The 21395-nt window shown below is 56.3% G+C and overlaps 1 protein-coding gene across 1 annotated transcript in view; it reads right to left on the reverse strand.

Annotated features, from left to right (window-relative positions):
* Nucleotides 1-21395, reverse strand: part of RAB26 (RAB26, member RAS oncogene family) — a 74730-nt gene that overhangs the window by 13121 nt on the left and 40214 nt on the right. The window contains exons 2-4 of the mRNA XM_044452616.1: nt 13875-13916; nt 11453-11519; nt 9505-9557 (exon numbers count right to left, since the gene is read on the reverse strand). Of these exons, the coding sequence (XP_044308551.1) occupies nt 9505-9557; nt 11453-11519; nt 13875-13916 (162 nt within the window). The remainder of the gene's footprint in view (nt 1-9504; nt 9558-11452; nt 11520-13874; nt 13917-21395) is intronic.

Raw genomic sequence — 21395 nt, forward strand, 5'->3', positions numbered from 1 at the left:
TGTGGATCTCCCCCGTCCAGCTTTGGGGAGAACACAGAGGCAAAATAGTCATTTAGCATCTGTGCCTGTTCCCTCATATCAGTCACTGGATCTCCTTCCTCCTTATTTAGTGGTCCCACCACTTGTCTCCCCTTCCTCTTCCTATTTACATGCTGAAAGAAGCCCTTTTTGTTGCTCTTGATATTCTTGGCAAGTCTCAGCTCATAATCAGCCTTGGCCTTACGAAGAATCCTGCAATGGGCCTCCTCATCCTGGTATACCCTTTTGTCTATTTGCCCCAGTACCCATTTCCTACGGAGGTTCCTCTTGCGTCTAATCCCTCTAACCACCTCCTTTCGCATCCATGGCGGGGCTCTCCTCCGCCTCCCCACCTTACTAACTAGAGGTATCGTCAAGGCTTGCACCTCCAAAACCTCCCTTTTGAGTGCCATCCACCCCTCCTCAACTCGCTTGCCTTCCAGTAACCTATCTCAGGAGACTTCCTCCAGTCTGGCTTTCAGTTGGCCAAAGTTGTTCCTCTTGAAGCCCCAGCTTCTAGTGCTCAACCTGCTGCACGTCCCCAGTCCCCTGATCTCAAAGCAAAGGATGCAGTGATCACTTGCATCCAGAGCTCCCCTAATCTGTACTTCATTTATCAGCTTCTCTCTATTGGTCAAGACCAAGTCAAGAATGTTTCTCCCCCTCATCGCCTCTCGGACCCTCTGTGTGAAAAACCCTTCCTCTATAGCTTCTAGGAAGCGACATGACCTGGCTGTCACCACTGAGTGAGTCTCCCAACTAACATCTGGGAGATTGAAATCTCCCATAATTACTGTGTCCCTCCCCCGAGATACCCTTAGAATCTGGCCTATCAGGACATCATCCAGGGTCTCAAGTTGACCTAGAGGGCGATAACATACCCCCACTGTCAGGTCTCTTTCCCTGTCAAAACCCCTAAGTTTCACCCAGACTGCCTCTACCGAATCCCCATCTGTGCTGCATTCTATCTCACCGCATCCTATCCCTTCCCTGACGTATAAAGCCACACCCCCACCTCTCTTTCCCTTCCTGTCCTTTCTAAAAAGGTGATACCCTTCTATGTTCACATTCCAGACTTGCCTTTCATCCCACCAAGTGTCTGTGATTCCCACCAGATCATATCCTCCTATTCCCAGGAGAGCTTCAAGCTCTTCCTGCTTATTACCCATGCTCCTAGCATTGGTGAACATGCACCTCAACTCCTTCCCACCGCTTCCTTTCCTTGGAGTTCCCAGCCTCCTCCTTCCTCCCATCCTCCCTGATACCTGGCCTCTCTCTGTAGGTGTCCTGTCAGTCCCTGCAGTACCTCTAAAACCCTGCTCCCAGAGCCCTGATCCTCTCCCCACACTTATCCAGTGCAGACATGTTTCTGGGGGGCCAGAACCAACCCCCCCCCAGCTCAGTTTAAAGTCTTCCGGACGAAACTCGCTAGAGCATCTCCAAAGGACCTTTTCCCCATCCTCGTGAGGTGCAACCCGTCCCTTGCCAGAAGTCCATTGGCAAGAAACCGGGTGCCGTGGTCAAGAAACCTGAAGCGTTCCTTCTGGCACCACACCCCAAGCCAGTCGTTCATCTCGGAGGCCCTCCAGTCCCTTCCTGGCCCAAATCCCCGGATAGGTAAGACTGAAAAGAAGGCCACTTGGGCCTTCAGCTCCCGGAGTTTCTTTCCCAAGGCCTCGGAAGTCCCTCGTGATCCCGCCCACACCCTGCCTGGCCACATCGTTTGTGCCCACATGGATCACGAGGGCTGGTGACCCCCAGAGTGAACAAGACGCTCCACTCTGTCCTTCACATGCCTGATGCGTGCGCCCGGCAGGCAGCAAACCTCCCTTGTCTCCAGGTTGGGGTGGCACACTGCCGGCTCAGTGCCCTCAGCAGGGAGTCCCCAACAACAATCACCCGCCGCCGTACCTTCCCGGTGCTGGTGGGCGGCCGTGCCCTGGCCCTTGCCTCTCCTGCAGTGGCCCCCTGGCCCATGTGGTCCCAGGCTGGGGGTCCTGCTGGTCCCCCAAGGCCTCCTCAGCCCCAGCCTCCCCAAGCAGAGAGAACCTGCTTCCCAGCTCCAGATTGGTGCCAGGAGGAGGAGGAGGCCGTGCTGGCCTCCTCCTCCTGTGGGTGACATGCCTCCGTGTCTCCCCGGCTGCTCCTCCCGTGGCCTCTCCCTCTACCCTCTGTCCAGAGGGGGGCTGCTCCGGGAGGGCCTGGAGAGCTCTCTCGGCCCTCAGGCACCTCACCTCCTCCTCTAGCAGGACCACCAGCTTGCACCAATTCTGTAGCCAAATCTGTGGATCTACCTGGTAGTTGTTCTCTCTAGCCCAATTTCAGCTTATTTGCTAATCAGTATCATGGAGCACTTTGTCAAAAGCTTTGCTGAAGTTAAGATACAGTATTTCCACAGCATCCACGTGGTCCACCACCAGTCAAAACATAAGCTTCAGTTCCCAAAGTGTTTCCTCCATCTAGACGGATTGCATTGCACCAACCGGCCTCTTGCTATTGTTCTATGAACTGGCAAAACACCAAGAGAAATAACTGGCTGAAAGCTGTGCTCTGTACAATAGGTGCATTTCTCCATGTGAACTTTTTCCTTTTGGCAAGGAAAGGGCAAAATGAGTTCTTTTGTTAGGACTGTGTGATACTGACTGGCAAAATTTGAGATCCCTGGCAACTAAATTCTGCTCTGTTTTGGCATTCTGTTCCCAGTTGGAAGCCAAGGGGCCATCGATCTAAAATGTTTATAAGCCTTTAGGCTGCAGTGGCAGCACCATCTAAATGACTTGCCATCTGCCAGGCTGTGGAAGAGATTTGATAAGGACTCTTCATTGTAACCTTGCTGTCTCTGTGGTTCAGAGGACCTACGATGCAATTCATGTTTTTTATGTAGCAATTTCTGTTGGGATATTAGAAGAGAACTGTGTCTTTATTATCCAAGTTTCCTGGCAAAGATCTTACGTATCTTACTGTTTAGCTTACACCATTCCTGCAGTTAATGGAAAAAATGCTATCATTTTTTCCACTGCAATTAAACTGAGATTTTAGTTCTCCTGCTTTTGTTCAGCAGAGGATACATTTTTCTATATGTTTGCCAACATACATTTTTGCTTCATGTGTTTTTGTAAATATATTTCATGCTCTACCCTTCTTCAATCTGGTCATGGAGCGTAATAAAAGAAACAGATATGGAATTTGCTTGAATTTCCTGCCTTTGCTGGATGATTCTGTAAAGCTGGTGTCCCGTACTCTTTGTTTCCCATCACAGAATCATAGAGTAGTTTGGTTGGAGGGAGCCAAGAAGGCCACTGAGTCCAACCCCCTGTTGGTGCAGGATGCCATTTATAACATCTCTCTCAGGTAACGGTCCTCTTCTTGAATGTCTCCAGTGTGGAAGAGCACACAGCCTCTCTTGGCAACTGGTTCCACTGCCATATTGACTGACGGTTAGGAAGCTCCTCCCTGTGACTAACCTGCACCTGGCACACGGTACTTGAAGCTCCTTGTTCCGTGTCCTACACTTGGGGATGAGTGAGGAGAGGTCTTTTGCTGCTGCTTGGTGACAGCCTTTGAGGTACCCGTGGAGTGCTATCATGTCACCTTGTAGTCGCCTTTGCTCAAGGCTGAGCAGGCCCAGTTCTTCAGCCTCTTGCCATCAGACTCATTTTCCAGGCCCTGTATCTTCTGCATTGCCTTCCTCTGAACCCTCTGCAGATTATCAACATCCTTTTAAAACCTGGGTGTCCAAAACTGAATGCTGTGTTCCAGGTGAGGCCCGACTAATCAGAAACGCACCAGATGGGAGGTTTGCTATGCTCATTCACAGAACTGCAGAGGGGCCATCTTCTCACAACCCTGTTTCGCCTGTCTTCTCTCTTACTGTAGATCACAATAAGGAAAGGGCGGTTTTGCTGCATGATGCCTGCAGGTGTGAGGGCAGGACCCCTGTGGGTCTGGCTGGGATGGAGCACTCGGCCGCAGTCTCAGGGTTACCCCATCTCCAACTGCCATGATCTGGCCAAGCTGCTGAGAAGTGCGACAGTGACCCGAGACCAATACTGGCGATGCCAAACCTGCTCCACTCCCAGCAAGAAGAGACAAAAGAAAACACTCCTTGATGCAATGCAGAACAGGTGGGATTTGCTGCCACAAGATGAGTTGGCAGATGGTGACTTCAGTGGCTTTATAATCAAATACCTGCCAATAGTCTGCAGTTGGCCATTTCTTGCTGTAGGTCGAAGGAATGTCTACCTCTCCTGCCCTTGAATGGCTGCGGGGAGGCCAGCCGTCGCTTTCACACCCTGCTTGTGAGCTCCCCGGAATGTCTGCCAGAAGCTGAATGCCAGACAAGCAGCACCCGGTCTGGTGGGGAAGACTGTCTCCTAAGGCGACACCGCCAGCAGGATCCACAGGTGCGCACACAAGCTTTCTGCAGCAAGAATGTTTCGGTGCAGCAGTTATAGGTTCATCCAGCAAAGAGTAGCCAGCCAGTGCAAAGTGCTGGCTCATAGCCCTCCCCACATCACGGATTTCCCAACGGGCACACACAAAAGCACTGCTATCAGATATGAGAGCTGCACTTGAGAGGTGTCTTGCTGTACTGCCCTCTGGCCTGCGAAACACAGAGCTTGGCTGCCTTCTCAGCTAAACACATGGCCAAGTATTCCAAGGCAATTTCCACAACATACTGGGTTGCAAAGGGAGGGGAAACTGGCAGGAGCCTCACAAAGCAAGCAAGGAAGGAAGGACAGGTGGACAAATGGATGCTGGACAGAAGGAAGCTAGCCCAGGTGCCATCTTGGCCCCTTCCAGTGGTGGGCCCATCCTCTTCTGCCAGAACTGGTGGACAAGTATCAGTTCACTGCAGTGGCCCCTTTCCTGCTCTTGGCAGCGCTTCGGCATAAGCAGAGCAGCATGGATACACAAGTGGAAAAAGTGTTTTACTTTCAAGAAATGCTTTTTCCCTTGCTCCAAGCTCGCTGGAAGGACTATTTACAGAGATGCAATCCTGGAGGATCTAAAGAACCACACACACCTGGAGGCAAAGAAGGACCAGTGTGCTAGGAAGGAACTCCTGCAGGAAGCTTGATGCCAAGAGCTGTGGGGAATGGTGCCAGGGGGCATTTTGGCACGACTAACACAGCAATTTCCTCAAGCCTGCAGAGGCTGATGAGGGTGCAAATGTCCCTGCCTGGATGGATGTGGCAAATTAACATGCGGTTAAGTTCAGAATTTGAGGCATCACCCTGGTAGCCAGCTGGCTCTGAGCTCCACTCCTCTGCAGCCCTGGCACACCGTTCCACTTTCAGAGGGACTCGTGAACCAAGCTAAGGTGTGTGCGAGGGAGCTGCCCCCGGTCCACCGTGGGCGAGGCAGGGCAAAGTGCTCCTGGCTGCCTCCACTGCCGTTTTGTGCTGTGCGCTACCGACGGACACAGGGACAAATTCACCAAAAGCCCCAAATTGCCATTCGCTGGTGGGACCAAGTTTTCCTTAGCATGTGGATGATGCACTTGCAGAAATGTCATCATCAGTTTTCACCACAGTTTGAGCAAACTGCGCATCAGACAAACACGCAGACAACTCATGGGGAACTACCGTGCTCCTCTCCCTGTGGCACTTCGGTCCGCCTACTGCAGCGAGTGCCGCTGCTCACCTGGACATGCATCCTTCCAGTACAGATACCATTAAAATAGTGCAAAGCTGGCTTGGCATCGTGCATGCGTGTGCGCGGCCTCCGTGATGCCGGGTGCTGGTCAATCACGGCCACCGATTGTGAGGCCTGCTGCAAATGCACGGAGCGGTTCCCCTGCCCCCCGAGGGGTCGGCCCTGCCAAGGAAAGGCGCACTCGGCAGCAGCCCAAGGGGGTTCCTTCCAGACTGAGGGGCCCACGCCACAAAATGAGACCTGGCTGCAGCCCCGGCACAAGGTGAGCGCTGGCCTCTGAGCAGCGCAAAAAGGTCCTCGTGCGGCGCTTCTTTCCGGCACTTTCTGCTTGTTCCACCTGGGACAGAGGCAGAGCCCTCCGCGGCCATGCCGGGCACCAGAGGCCAGCGGGAGGTCCTGCCAGGCCTCAAGCCGCAGCGGCCACGAGCACCGGCATCGCCACACCATGCCTCGGTCGCGGGCAGGAAACTGCAAGCTCACGGAGAGGCTGCGTGTGCTTGCGGGTGGGGGTGGCTCTTTGTTCTGGAACAGAAACAGAAATGTGTAAATCAGCAGATGCCTAATTTTTATTTGTGTTTGGACAGAGGGAGAGTGCTTTAATGATCAGTCCCTGCAACAAACATCCAGCCTGGTCTTAACCAGCAGACAGACACGCCTCATGGCGCCAGAGAAGCTGCCCAGGGAAATGCCACCTGCAGCCAGCTGGAAGGAGCCCAGCCACAAGCCCCAGTGATAGTGCAGGGAAGGGGCAGCAGCAGAACCCGCCCAGGCGGGAGGGCAGGCTGGCACAGGAAGCAGAGTGGGGGGCAATTGTCGACAAGGACCTACAAGGCCAGCCAAGCTTTGGGGGGTGGTCCAGACACAGCCTGAAGCAAGAAGCCCTCAGCTCTTGCTGCAGCCATGGTAATCCTCTGTGGAAGCTGAACGGAGCCGAGCCGCCCCTTTCCCAGGGTTTGTGGTGGCCTTGGCCAAGCCTGCCCAAGCCACATGGCAACTCAACTGCATGGACGGCCTTCCAGAAAGAGTGCCCCTGTCCAGGGTTTCCACGGCAGCTGCTCTGGGCAGCTCTGGGCAGTCTGCTCTGGGCAGTCTGAAGAATGGCAGCCACCCAAGGAGGGCAAATGCCAGCTTGGCTCCAGTCTTGGGTGCCTTCTCACAAGCTGCCGGGGTTAAGCCACGAAGGGTGGTTGCCTCACAAAACCCCCAGTCCCACAGGAAATGCCATTCTTCAGACTGCACCCATTTCTCAGGCGGGGGCAGCAAGGGGGCTGGTGACAATGCCAGCAATGTTCTGGAGAGCAGCCGCCGCCCTGGCCAAGTGCTGCCCTTCCTGCCCAGCCCCACCTCAAACGACCGAGCAATCTCTGAGCACAGCCCGACTGATCCAGTGGGATCAGCCTGATGCCTGATGCCACCCAAACAAGAACACCAGGAGTCCTGCTGCCCCGTGCTAGCAGTGTTCCTTCCCGTGTCCCGTTAGACGCTTCTCTGGCTTCCCTCAAAACACAGCCCTTCAATCCGCCTCCCAGCCAGGACTGGCTGCCCGGTGGGAAAAGCGCTGGCCTTCGGGTGGCAGCCCTTCCGCAGCCCCACATTTAATCAGCGGGAGGATGTGTGCCGGGCAGAGAGACCAAGTCAGCGGTGCCACAAAAGCTCTTTTCTAAAGCACAGACTGGAAACGTGAGATGCTACTTCTCCTCCAACTAAACGATTGATGCTACTGCCTTCTCCCCATTTGTCCCGAGACAAAGAACGCTGTTTCAAGACCCAAAGAAGAAAGGTACCTTGTAAGAGATGCCCATTCCGCAGCCACTTGCAATTTCCTACCCTTTGAACTTGCCACTGCAATTCCAATTGGCGCCCGTGAAAGCGCCTTTCTTTTGCAAGCTACCAAATTTTACATTCTGCAGTTTTTCTCCTGGCTGAAGCCTGGCTGTTGCTTGTCAAATATGCAAACACATACTGATTTTTGCTGCAATAATTGAGATACTGTTTCCCCATACGGCCATCAAGGCAATTTACAGAAATGATAAAAGCATAAAATATAACAGTAAAAACACAGTAACATAGTCAGTGCGAAACTAGAATCCTACTGGCTGGGTCGATTTTTTTTCACATAATGTACAGAAGAACGGGATGATTTATATACGACTAAATCAATCTGCCGGCAAGCCAGGACTTATCTCCAAGGATTTGGAGGCCTTCCCAGCCCTGAGACCGAGGACCACTGACCGGGAAGGCGGCAGCTGGCGTGGGAGGCTGCCGACACGCCCCGCCCGCCCGCCCGCCCCTCCTTGCCGCATACTCTCTTGCAGCTGCAAAACTGGGTCACGGCTTTCAAATGATGCTCCACTTTTCGAACACGCAGGCCCAAACTCGGCATCCAGGCAAAGCACACCACCGCTGCCGGAGCCACACGAGGTGAGAGAAGAGCCAGGCCGCAGCATGCGGCGTGCCTCCAAACTGCCTGTCTTGTGCCAGACCAGGCAGACGTGGAACGGGAGCCGAGGGGATGGCTGGGACGCACCTTTCTTACTTGTCTCGCTTCCTTCCTTCAGCTGATACCTCAGAATTCCTCCAGTCAGGAATGTCGCGCCTACGTAACTGGATGTGATTTCCATGGAAATAGCAAAGGAAGTTCTCCGTGCTAGAAAGTGCCTGTTTGCATCAGCAGCAGGATCCTTCCTCTGCTACAGGAAGATTTTCTACGAACTAGAAAGCCCCTAGCAGCTTCTCTGGGCACTGCGGGCCAACTGGGAAATCACGGGGGAATCTCTCTGCCTGTTTGTGCTTCTTCCCTCTCCCTTGCCCACCTTCTGTCTCATGCACCGCACCAGCACACTCGAGGGCAGGGTGGGCCACGGGCAGCGCCCCACACCCGAGGCCACTCCTGTGCTGCTGAATCCCGGTGAGGCAAATGCGGCCATTTTCTCTTATGCTGTGGTGGTAAAGCGCTGCAGAGACGGAAGCATTCCAGAATAAGTTTGCTTTCAAGCTAAATGTGTCCCTTTGAGTCTCCATAGCGATTTGGCACAGAATTTTGGTGGCAACCACTGATTAATTTGTTACCGCAGGTGGTGTGGAAGTTGCCCCCAAACTGCTGCAAGTTGCCCACGTGTCTTCGTGGCAACCTTCCGCAACCTGGTGTACTCCAGGCTGCTGGCGGGTCCCTGAAAGGTGCGGTGCAGGAAAAGATGTCTAGAGCACACCACTTGCTGGAGGTTGGCTGTCGGGTGGCTCCATCGGACAATGCCGATGGCGCAAGAGAAGAGGCAGGCCTCACCTGGAGGGAAGGTTCTCTAGAACTTCCTAAGAAAGGGCACGGAAGAAGGAGTCCCCCCACTGTTGCTGCTGGAAGTGCCTCTCATGCTTCCGCAGCAGTGCCTGGGACCCACCCGCTCCCAGCGACTATCCTGCTGAGAAGCAGCGCAGGAAAGGTGTGTGGGTGTTTCCATGCTTAGCAGCCAGGCACTGGGGAGTGGAGGAGAGGGGAACTGAAACCGAAAGCCAACTGCACCAGGAGAGCTCCTTTACTGGGAGGGCTCTCTCCTCAGGACGTCTTCCAGGTGGTGCTTAACTGAGTGTTGCTGGGGGCCACATCCCTTCTGGGCATTGCTGGGAGGAGCTGGTGGCTGCAAGGTGTACCATGGAAAGAGGTGGTGACGGCCCCATGCTCTGGGATGCAGCGAGGACAAGGAACAAGCCAGGCCCCCTGCGAAGTGAGGGGCTCGGCCAGGGCCAGTCCTTGGGCACCATGAGAGGCAGAGCAGCAGCACCGCGACATTTGCACCCTCGGCATCAGCAAGCACTGAATGCGCCAAGACCTACCTGGATGTTGTCGAAGGATGCTCTGTTTGTAACATCATAGAGGAGCAGTAAAGCTGGAGGGAGGAGACAGAAGAAAGGATGCAGGTCAAGGTGCAGAAGTGGGCACTCACCAAGCACCACAGAATGGGGGGGGGGGCAACTGCAGGGCTCCTCTTGGCACTAATTAGAAGGCCAGAATCGGAAGGCTAGCCTGTCTTTTTCACCTTGGCAGATCTGCTGTGGTAGGAAAGAACTCGGAAGGCTGGGAAAACTGAGCTGAAGACACGTCTGGGCCCCCTGTGCATGTGGGGATGAGGCAGGGGGTTGCTTGGGAGCCGGCCCATGCATGGCACCTCAAGCAGACAAGCGTTTATGCCGAGCCTCCGTGCCTCAAACCAGCCCTGTGGGCTGTGGTTCAGCTGTGATGAGCGTGCGCCTCTCAGCCTGGGTAAAGGGTCTGTGAGGATGCAGCCAGACCCTCATCCCAGCTTCCAATCGACCTGCAGGAGCAATCGGGTGGCATTCATGGGGAGCCGCCCCAGCTTTTGCTCATTCACTATAGTTTGGTTGGGTTTGCCTTAAGGAAAGGCAGCAGAGGGGGATTGTGGGTGAGGGTCTTTGTCGGCATCCCTCGGAGACTTTGGCAAATGAGGTAGGGAGACAGCAATGTAAAACTCACTGGAAGCAGGTTGACGCATCCTGCCTTGTGGTTGTGCAAGACTCTCCTCCCCTCAGGGCCTAGAAAATATTTCTACCTCTATTTTTGCTTAGAAAATATATTCCCTGCCCTGTCCATTGCTAGTCAACACAGTGAGGGCAGTTGCTGGGCACAACGCCTCTAAGGAGGAACCCTCGCTTGCTTTGCATTTCTTGTTCTCTGCACCCAGCCTATTGATGAAAACAGCACTTCCCTCTTCCAGCCAGCCTGGGAAGCTCCCAGTCCGGGGGGTGGGGGTGCGCTCCCCTTTGCTCATTAGCTCGTGCTGACTTCAGGGCATCTCCCTGACTCTGAGGGAACTGCACTTTGCAGAGACGCTGCTGATGTTCCCTCGAGCTCCTGACAACACAAAGACCTTTCATGCTATCACACACTCCATCAGGCAGCACCTCAGCGGGGAGCCCAATCCTGAAAGTAGGGCAGATGAATTTAACCGCCCCCCCCCAACAGAATGGTGTCTCTGATCTACTCCAGGGTGGTGTGTGTGTGTGTGTGTGTGTGCGCGCACGCGGGGGGAAGAGATCCCCTTCCCTGTGGCTTTTGTGGGAGGCCTCGGTAGATGCTCTTGTGGGATGCCTCTTTTGGCTCCCAGGCCATAGCGTGGTGGACATGGGGCCATCTCCCTTCCTTCGAAGGCCAGGCCTTCTGAAACATGCTCCACTCTGGGGCTCCGTTCTGCTCTGCAGCCTGAGAGGGCATCTGGTGAACTGGCTCGGTTCGCTCTGCTTGTCCATCTGTCTTCACAAAGGTGTTGCCCTATTGTTACAGAAGCACCCAGGAGTGTGGAAAGCTGCTGGGGCAGAGCACAGATTCAGGACGGATGGGGCAGAGCACTCGCCACTTTTCACCAATGCTTCCCACAACCGCGAAAGCCGTTATCTTCCAGCGGTCTCATTATGGCTTCAGAACTGATGGATGGTGCTGCACTCGCCCTCAACTGACCATCTCCCGTGATCTGCAACCCTGACTGATCCAAGGGGCTTCTCGAGGCTGCCTGGGCCACACACGGGCAGGATGAAGTCACGAGCAGGGGAAGGAGAGCAGTGGCGCTGGGCACAATTACAAAGCGAACATTCTCACAATTAAGGAGGTTTGGGGAACATATTCCTGTCCCCAGAGTTCTGCTTTCAACTCTGAAATCAACACAGAAGAGCCACCGCGATGCTGCCGAGTCTGTCTTTTTTCTTTCCTCACCATGTTCCACACCAATCGCTTCTCAGTCAGAAAGCAAGAAAGGTGTCGGGTTCTCACCATGAGCATCGCGGTAGTACGCATGTGTCACACTGCGAAATCTCTCCTGGCCTGCTGTATCCCAGATCTGAAATGGCAAGAAGCAAACAGGCCATTTTGAAGAATACCATTTAAACAAGCTCACGAGCAAGACAGCGATTTGGAGAAACAACCTCTTCCGCCCAATATGCTGCTACGCAAAGAGTCAGCCAAGGGGGAAGAGGTGGGTTGTTCCTTTGCTTCCCTGCTAGAATGGGCAGGAAGCAGAATTTTCTTTTCAATTAACGTACTGCTATGAAGAAACTCAGACCCTTGCACAGCATATTGTTAATCGTGTCGCATCTATTTTTTCCAAGCCAAACACAGTTTCATTTCCCTTGCAGAAGCTGCACTTGATCTCCATTCCGGTGCCGGTCGATCGCCTCGCCAAGGGCAGATCCACACAGAGCGTGCTGCAGTGTTCCCACCCTGGCCTGTTCCACTGAGGCCAAATTATCCCTGTCCCAGTGAGGTGAACTGATCCGAGACAGTGGATGGCATGGTGGACCACCACGGCCACCTGGACTCCAATGGCAGCCCCAGTGATGGAACTAGAAGCACCCTGGACCTCAAACGTGGCCGTTCAGGGGTGGGCGCCCCCGCCCAGGGCAGGCAGCGAATCCACCTGCTGGACCCACAGGGCCTCCTTTCCTGGGATCCAGGAACAAACTCGGTGTGCAGCAGAAAGCCAGGCCCTGAGCTGCACCCAGCTTCGCCTCTGCACTGCACCCTTTTCCAAGGAATGCCACATGGCAAGATCTGGGAAGCAGACACATTTCTGCAACGGCCGAACAGAGGTGCTCTCCTGCATGCTCTGCAGAACTGCACTAATGCTGAAAAACAGCAGGAGGAGCTGAGCTGCCCCGAGGCTTTGTTGCGATGGGGGCGGCATAAACACGTTTTAAATAAATAAATAAATAAAATAAAAAGAAGGCTGCTCTTGGTGGAAACCAGCAGCACGTCGAGCTGCCCTCACCATCACCAAGGAAAGTGCTATTTTTGGCAGGGAGGCGAAGGTCCAATCCACTTGAAGCGTGTGAGTAATTGTCACAGAGGGATGCTGGTAAGGAGAATGACAGACCAGAGGTGCAGTGAGCAATGCGCTTCCCAAGCAGGATGTGCCATCGCGCAACCCAAGGAAACGTGGAGGAACAAACTCCCCATCTGACGAGCCTGCAGCACATTCCTCATGGGGAAACAGCAGCCAATGGGCACACGGACCGTCCATCGGCATCTCCAGGGAAGAGCCGTTCCCGGCCCTGGACGGAGGGCCGCACCATTCCCGTTGCGCCCAGGAGGAGCAAGGACTGTGCCGTGCCGCTCGCTCCAGCGCTCATTCTTAGGGGCGGGGGGAGGAAGGCGTGTCCCAGGCATCCATCCAGAGAGGACAGAAGCAGTCAGTGCTCCTGTGAACACCTGCGCAGCTGTGAGCAGAAGACGTCCTGCAGGGCCGGGCCAGGAGGTGCGTCGAGGCCCACGCTCCGTGAGGCGAGCCGGGGAGTAAGGGAGAGGCCGGCCCGAGAAGTGGCGTCCCCAGCATGCTGCAGCAAAGGGGTGGTCAGGCCCCCAATCTGGATGGCCTCAAAAGGGGGCTAGGTAGATCCCTGGAGGAGGCGGCAGCTGCCAGTGGTGACTCACCTCGCTGGATGAGCTGCCTCCTTCAGCAGAGGTCCTGGGCGGGAGGAGGTCTTGCACCCTTCCTGCTGGGGGGATCCTGGGGGCCACGGCTTGCCGCCGTGAGTGCGGAGTGCTGGGCTGGGTGGTCCTTTGCCCTGGTTCTGCAGGGCTTTTCTTACGCTGCCCTGACTTCTCTTTCAGTCACAGGACTTTATCACACACTGCTGGATCCCCCTGTAATGTCTGATCTAACGGCTCTCTAGTACCAGAGTCCTAGCCGCTGTATGGAAGACTTGAGGAAGTGGCTTGTCCAGGGAAACAGCTGATCTGGTTGCAGTCCTCTCCTGGAGCTCAGGACCACGAGACGTCGTCCAGCACTTCCTCACTGCGGCCAAATGCGGTCCTGCCACCAGCATCCGAGTTTCGGCTCCAGGATCCTTCTCCTTCAGAGGACAGCAGGCTTGCAGGGGCCTTTTTGGTCCCCCCCACCCCCCCCACCCCAGGCTGCTTTCCCCAGCAAGGCCTGCCATCCTTCCTGTACCAGATTTTCCTCTCTTCCTGTGCATTTCACAGCATATGATGGGGCTTTTTAGTGCTTCTTGTTTGATTAGGTCCTCATATTTAACCGTTAATAGTTTTTAGTGCTTTCATTTTTTATATTTATTAAATGTTTTATTCTATTCCTGACCATGTTGGACTTCGGGGCTTGATTTTTAATTTTTGTGAGCTGCCCAAGGAGCTTCAGCTACATAACAGAATACATGAGCAGACAAAGAGATTGTCTTACCTGCAGCTTTACTCTCACGCCATCCACATTTAAGACTTTATTCTAGAAGAGAGAGCGAAGAAGTGAGCGAGGCCGTGTGCCTGAACTCCCACTGCAACTGGTTTGGTTGAGCTCCAGGTAGAACACCCAAGCCCCTGTGTCACCAGGGAGGGCCAGAGCAGTTCCAGCCTGAAACCCGGGCAGCGGCTGCCGGCTGGGGCTGCACCGGTCGACCTGCAGCCTGGCCCGGGATCGGGCAGGTTCACCTGCTGGCCAGAGCACTGAGCTTTGCAGGGCAGAGGCGCCCAGCACGCACAGGGCAGTTCCAGCACCGCTGCGGGAGACCCCGCTGTGACCGCTCCCAGCAGCCTGCTCCTTCCCGGCCTTGCGAGCACCAGAGGGGTTGGCCTACAGCCCCCATCATCCCCATGGTGGCACTGCCCTGGAGTGGAAGTCGTCAGACAAGAGGAGGGTGCTGGACTGGAGGCGGGATTGCTGCGCAGACCCCTGGGCAATCGGTTTTTTGGGGGGAATGCATTGCCCAGGCATGCGCTTGGTTCCAGGAAGGGAAGGGCAGGCGGCAGGGGCCAAAATCGGGGGGCTGCCGCACAGACAAGCGTGCCGTGGGGGGGGGGGCCTGCAGGCCTGCCTCTGCTTGCACTGCACAACCAGAAGTGCGTGCAAGGGAGCCAGCGCCCAGGAGGGTGCAGAGAGCTACTGGCTGCTGCACCCGGGGCAGAGCAGAACAGAACAGCTGGCGTTTCTTGTTTAATGTTTTCGAGCAGCTGTGACCATGCAATCCACAAAGGTAGATGACGGACAGAACTGGCAGCTGGCCGGGCCTTGCCCAGCCAAAGGAGAATGCGGGGCTTCCTCCCCCGCCTGTGACCCGCAGCACTGCCTCTGCGCAGCTCCCTTCCGGCATGCAGCTTTTGCAACTGGGCCAGAATCTTGACAGGTCGAGCGCTTCTCAGAGCAATCTTCCGCTCTGCACAAAGAGCCGGCTCAGAAAAGAGACATCAAAGCACCCCAGCCAGCAGCACCAGCCTCAGAAGCGAGTTCAAAGCCACGCCAAAGCCGCGTGCTGCCAAAGCCGTCCCTAAAGAGGTCGCTGCTCAGCGAAGGGTGGCACCGGCAGATGCAGCAGGGCGCGCCTGGGACTCCCCGGGAGCACGAGGGCCGTGGGGCACCTGTGGGAGGCTCAGGACGGGGACAGGGGGACCTGCCCGCAGGTCTCCAGTGCACAGCCCGGGTCCAGAGGGTGTGGGGGCCCCACGGAAAGAGGCCTGGGCGGTCAGAAGCCCCAGGTCAAGTCCCCATTTCGCTCCCTGTCAGAGACCTCCTGGTTCTGTTTCCTGGAGATTACTCTCACCCACTCAGAACCAGGTGTCGTCCTGTTTGGCTTTCGCTGGAGTGACTCACCCCCCTGTTCCTCCTCCTGACTCTCACCACGCTCTCTCAGAACACCCTGTCCTTTGCCTCATCCCTCTATCCACTGTGAAATACGCACGTCGCACCGAGGGCCCCCTGCCCGGCACTTTGTTTCCTGCTCCAGGACCCCAAGAGAAGCCTCTTGGCTTCCGCCACCTCCACCCTCAAGCCCAGTAATTCCCAAGCTCTGCCCATCAGAAATAGGGCAAGGCGGGTTGCCGGCCCGTATCGGGTGCTTCCTGCCACCTCTCTGCCAGAGTCCTTGCTCTGGCCTCCCTCCAGTCGGCCTCCCGTTAGAGGGGTCAGGGAACTGCTGCCACATCTCTGGTTTGTTCCCAGTGCAGGGGATGACCTGCCCTCAGAGGCTGCTGCCTGTCATGTCTCTGTATGGGGCACTCTGCTGGCGCTGCTCCTTTCCTGTCAACAAGTTCGGGGAGTTTGCAGGAGATCAGCATATCTTCCGGCTCCCTGCCAGGGGCCTGAGCAATGGGGCAGAGGCCACGAAAGGCTCCCTCTGCCGGACACATGCATGCCCGGGCTGGCAGCAAGAGTGCTTGGAGGGCGAGGGACCGGGAGTGAGTCGGGGCTGAACAGACAATGAGCTCAGTTCTGGGACTGAAAGCCAGCCCCGGGGCTCAGGGGCGTGTGCCCGGGCCCTCAAGCCGCTCGGAGGGAGTCTGCCTGTGGCCTCGCCACAGATTCGCAGCAACAGGCCACGAGATTCGGTCCAGCCATGTGTTGCTGCACTCTCCGGGCTCGATGCAAAATCCAGTTCCTGCCGCCCTAAATTCACAGGCCATCACAGCACGCTTGCCCCCACCCCAGGCCACAGGGCCTCTGGCACGGGGCCGGCGCACGCAAGCAGCAGGGCCCCCTCCAGGAAGGAGACGCTGCAGCCCACCCGGAGCGTCGCCATCCAGCTGGAAGCAGGAAACGTCACCAGGCATTTTGTAAAGATGCAAATCCAGCCATTGGTATGCCAAGGAACCTTCTTCCCAGCCTTGCACCTCCAGGGCACACAATTCACCAGAAAATGAGATCCGGAGCCTGGCGGGAGGGGCATGACTCTGGGCGCTGCAGCCCTCGCCTGCAGGAGGCACACCGTTATGGGGAACAGGCGAGGCCACCCCCCCTTGCTGCAGGCCTCGCCAGCCCCAGGAGTGCTCCAAGGAAAGGGCCTGAGCCGCGGCCAAAGACAAAGCACAGGGAGCAAACAGGGCCCCTGCGCCGTGTCAACGGGGTGAGCCACACAGCCAGGCACCGGCACAGGGCTGGCAGAGCGCCCTTTCCAGGGCCAGTCACCACAGCCCAGCTGCAGTCCACACAAGAGGCCCGCTCCGGAGCAGGGCCCGGCTCCCGAGGCGTGATTTCCTCCTGCACCGGCCACGCTGTGGCTTGCGCCTTCCAGCACCCGCTTTCTGGAGGGCCCAGCAGCTTCTGCTGACTCCGGGGCAGCACCTGCCAACTGCCCCCCCCCCCCGAAGCCCTGGGGCTTCCAGGGCACACGCAGCCAAGCAGCCTCCCACCGGGAGGGGTTTGCATGGCAGTCGCAGCCGTTTCCACTGCCTCCCCCCCGCCAGGCCCCCACTTCCACTCGCCCCAAGTGCACTGCCTACTCCGCCAGCACCATCCGCCCCCTGCTTCTCTGAGCTGCCATCCGTTTGGCTGCCACATGCGACGCGGGGCAGAAGAGGCCGAACCCCAAGTGCTGAATTGTACTCACCAGTGAACTAGACCAATAAACCCCCAACTTAACTGGGGAATTTATTCAGGAATGTACGAGCGGCTCCTTGCAGCCCTGTGAATTCCACGGCATCGCCATGAGAACCTGCTTGACGGTCTGCCTCTACGGTGTGATGTGGCAGGGCGTGCATGAGAAATCAACTGCAGATTTGATCAGGGCCTTACCCTGTTCTCGTCTTCTGGCACATGGATTTGGATGCAATTTGTGGGCAAAATCTGAGCTTTTCTGAGCTTGCAGCTTGACTTGTGCCCTGCAATGCATTCAGCAGCATCCATGCATTTGAAAAAAGCGCACAGAGAAAGCTTAACTCACAGGCGAAGAATGTGAATGCTTCAAAGTTACATTCACTGAAAATGAGTGCATTTTAAAAACGCATGTATTTCAAAATGAGTAGGTTGCCAAGGAGCACATTTGGCAGGAGCACACAAGGAAAGGGGGGAACATGGCGGGACGGGTGCACAGCCCTCTGTGCTCTTCTCCCAGCAAGGCTCCAGCCCAACACGCTCCCTCTGCCACGGAAGAACACGACCGAGGATGCGCTGCTTGTCTCCTGTGCTCCTCTCTTCTGCAGCATCTGGTTCTGCATGGATTTGGAAGCCAAGGGGGGATTGTTCTTTTGGTTAAAGAGAAGCGGTGCTGCAACCGTTTTTGACAATTCAGTAAACGAACCTCACTGGTGGGAGGAAATACATGGGTGATCCATGCGCCACATTGTGATGCCTCACTCTTCAGGCACGAGCCCGATGCACACGCGCACTGGGGACACAATGCAGCAGCTGCCCCCAGCTCAGCAAGTGAGGAGCTGACACCCGAACAGCAGCCAGCCCGTCACAGGCGCGTGTGCACTGGCCAAGTCCGCAGCGCACCTCCAGATATGTCCCCCAGAGCCAAAGGTGGAGAGCAATCGTTCAGCAGGAACAGGCACCGCAACGCCGTGCAGTCCCCACTGAATCGGGGGCAGAGGGCCGGGGCCGGGGCCCGTCTCTGGGGGCCGTGCAGTCGCACCCTCCGCAAGCCAGTCTCGGCAGGAGCCCGGCTGAGCAAAGCTCTTCTGCTCTTGAGGACCGTGTGCCCGTTGTGGGCAGTGGCCCATCTTTTCCTCCTGTGGCGGCCAGGTCTGGACGCACCCAGCCACACTCCGCAACTGGCTGGACTCAGCTGGGTGCCCTGGGCAGGGGGCTGCCTGCAAAGGGACCTCGGACAGCGCTCGTGATGAGGCACCGGATTGCTGAGGGGGCGGGCAGTGGGGCGGCCTTCTGCCACAGTGCGAACGGCACAGTGAGATTCCTGCGCCGAAGAGGCCTAGAAGGCCATCAGCCGCAAATCCCGTTTGATGCAGGACTCCAAGTTAAGGCACCCCTGACCCCGCTGCCCTCGAATGCCTGAACGCCTCCAGGGTGGGAGAGCCCACAGCCTCCCCGGGGCAGCGGTCCCATCGCCATGCAGCTCGAGTAGTCGGGAGCTCCTGCTTCTCCGCGGCAAAGAGCACTGGGGCCAGGACTGAACCCTGCGGTGCCCCACCTGTCGCCTCTGCCCAGGCCAAGAAAGTGCCACGGGTGATCCCGAGTGCAGGACACGGAATGATCCATTCAAGTCGCGGCAACCCAGGTTCAGGCTGACATCGGGAAGAGCTGCCTCACCGTCAGAGCAACACGGCAGTGGGACCAGCTGCCCAGAGAGGTGGGGGCTCTCCCACACCAGAGGCGTTCGGAAAGAGGCTGGACAGCCTCTGAAACTGCCCCCCTCACTACTGGAGCCACCCTTGGCAGCACTCAGACCCAGGGACATCCCATGAAACTGACGGTTGGGAGGTTCAGACCCAATACAAAAGGAACTTCTTTACACAAAGTACGGCTTAGCTATGGAACTTGCTGCCACGGGAGGTGGTGATGGCCACCAATTTGGATGACTGGACAAATCCATGAGGGATGAGGCTATCGGTGGCTACTAGCCTTGTGGGCCGTGTGCCCCCTCCTTCCCCAGAGGGGGGTGGCGTGCCTGCAGGCCGGTTGCTGAGGAGCTTGGACAGGTGGCGTTCCCGCATCCATCCTGCTTGAGGGATCCCGTGGGCGGCTCATTTGCCGCCGTGTACGTGGAGGCTGGACTGGATGGAGCTTTGATCTAATTGACCTGGCTTTTCTTATGCTTACAATAGCTTACAGCTGTGGCCTATCAGCAGTATGTGTGCCGAGTAGGGAGCGGAGCTTGCAGGAGTTGCATAAGGGAGCAAAATTATCTTCAAGTTGAAGCAAGAATGACTGTCTTCAGTACATGTTACATTTTAACATGTTTTATGGAGATTTCCATGACTTAAGCCATCAACCACAGGCAGAAGTAAACCAGTAAACTAGGGAGAGAGTTTTGGGGGCTGTGATGCCCAGTTAGAGAATTTTCAGATTCATCGTATTTTTTGCACCAAGCAAATCCCAGGGATTTTCAGCCTCACTTCTGACCTGGGCGGTTCACCCTGTCTGGAGAATTTTGGCTCCTGGGTGGAATAGAAGCACCACAGAGAAATGAATGGATTTTGCCAGCCCTCTGCAGCAAGAGGTGCTAAGCTTCTCTCTCTGCACAGAACTCTCCTAACCATTCAGAAATGCCTCTTTTGGAAGCAGCAGGAATCCGCCTCTTGGTGTCTCTCATTTAGCAGACTGCTAATTTATTTAATATTCACAAGCGATTAACCCCCATGATGAATCAGTGCTGCCCCTTCCCGTCCTGCTGGCCAGAATGGAACGAATGCTGGTCCCTTAACCCCCAGAAAGTTCTGCAGCGCTGCCTGTCACCTGTGCCAAATCCACCTCTATATCCCCGTCAGCAAAGCAGGCTGTTTGCAAAGCCCTTGTCCACACACAGTACAGGGCTAACAAACTGCTTCTCCAGACTGAGAGCCAGCCTCGATCGATCAGCCCTCCCAGCTGCCATGACCAACAGCCTGTTCCAGGGAACAGGAACAAGAGCAAGCCTTTGCAAAACAGAAAAGGAGTGAGGCAACAGGCTAAATTTATACCATCTGCTTTAGGGGAAATGGTGACTGAAGAGACTTAAAAATACTTTTTAAAAACCAACTATCTCAATGGGGGGAAAAGAATGAATCACAGTGCTGGCAAAGGGTAAAGAAAAGCGCACGGCGGAGAAAATTGAAGGGGGCAGGGAGAGAGAGCTCGTACAGAAGATGCTCAGCCAGGGAAGTGTTTTTCTGTGCGAAGGGTGCCTTTGAGAAAGGCTGCTAGCAGACCCCGCCAGCCACGAGGCCGTGTTTGACCGCCTCCTCAAGCAGCGGGCACCGAAGGCCGTGAAGAGGAACTGCGTGAAGGGCGGGCAGCTCTGACCTTAAGGCAGAATCCAGCAGGCCTCCACGGCACCCACTGAACCGGGGGGCAGCCGCCGCCGCCGCCTGGTAAATCCGCACAGGATCACCTCCCACCCTAACTAGCATCCAGGAGCGCCATGTGGGTCCCCCAACCCCCTGCTCGGCGGCAGGCAAATGCACTGGGTCCACCACCCTGCTCCCTGTGCCCTGGGGCAGTGCCCTTGTGACACTGCAGAGCTGCCCAGTCCGGAGGCAAAACAAAGTGAGTAAAAAGCCAGGCCATGGGACAAACCGGAGAGCCAAACAGAGGACCAAGGTGCTTATTTACGTAGGACGTGAGGGTTTCCAGATGTCTGGGAAGCAGGAAATTATTTGGCGCACAACAAGGAGAGATTCGGATGCGTTCAAGGGAAACTAAACCTCGCATGGATCCAACTGCACCAAGGCAGAGCTCCCTCTTGAGGATGAGCGCAAGCGAGAACAAGGGAGAACGCGCCGAGCACGAGGTGTCCAAACATCCGTGTGCTGCTTGCCCATGGGGCCAGCAAGCTGCTTCGGGCGTGGCTTTTACGCCAGGCAGGCTGCCCTCTCAAACCCCGCAGCTTCAATTAGGTGCCCAGCCTCTGCACAGGATCCATGAAAACCTGCTCTGAATGCTTGAGTCACACCTGCTTTTTAAGAGCACCGACCGTCAGTCTGCAGCCCCACACAGCTCCGGAGGGCCAGTGCCAAGCAGGGGGCCAGCCAGGAGTGGCGGAGCGGGAGGCAAGCAGCAGCTGCCCGCCAACTTCCAAGGAGTGCTGGCCCAGCAGCCACCTCCATGGGGCAGGGAGTGGGCCGGCGGCCTCAGCGGCAGGCGGGGCCCCACAACCGGCCAAACCCTCTCCTTCCCCGTTTAAAATAATCCTTCCTGTACCTGTTTTGAATGGAGAAGCCGCAAGCCACTGGCCTCTCTGGAGCCACTGGACCAGACCAGGGCAGCACCCTCAGGTGCGCCGGTGCCGATGGGCTGCGTCACGCACTACCTGCCCTCCCAGGCCGCTGCCGTGGCATC

This window comes from Varanus komodoensis, unplaced genomic scaffold (assembly GCF_004798865.1).
Source record: "Varanus komodoensis strain SLA01 unplaced genomic scaffold, ASM479886v1 scaffold73, whole genome shotgun sequence".
NCBI classification, from domain to species: domain Eukaryota; kingdom Metazoa; phylum Chordata; class Lepidosauria; order Squamata; family Varanidae; genus Varanus; species Varanus komodoensis.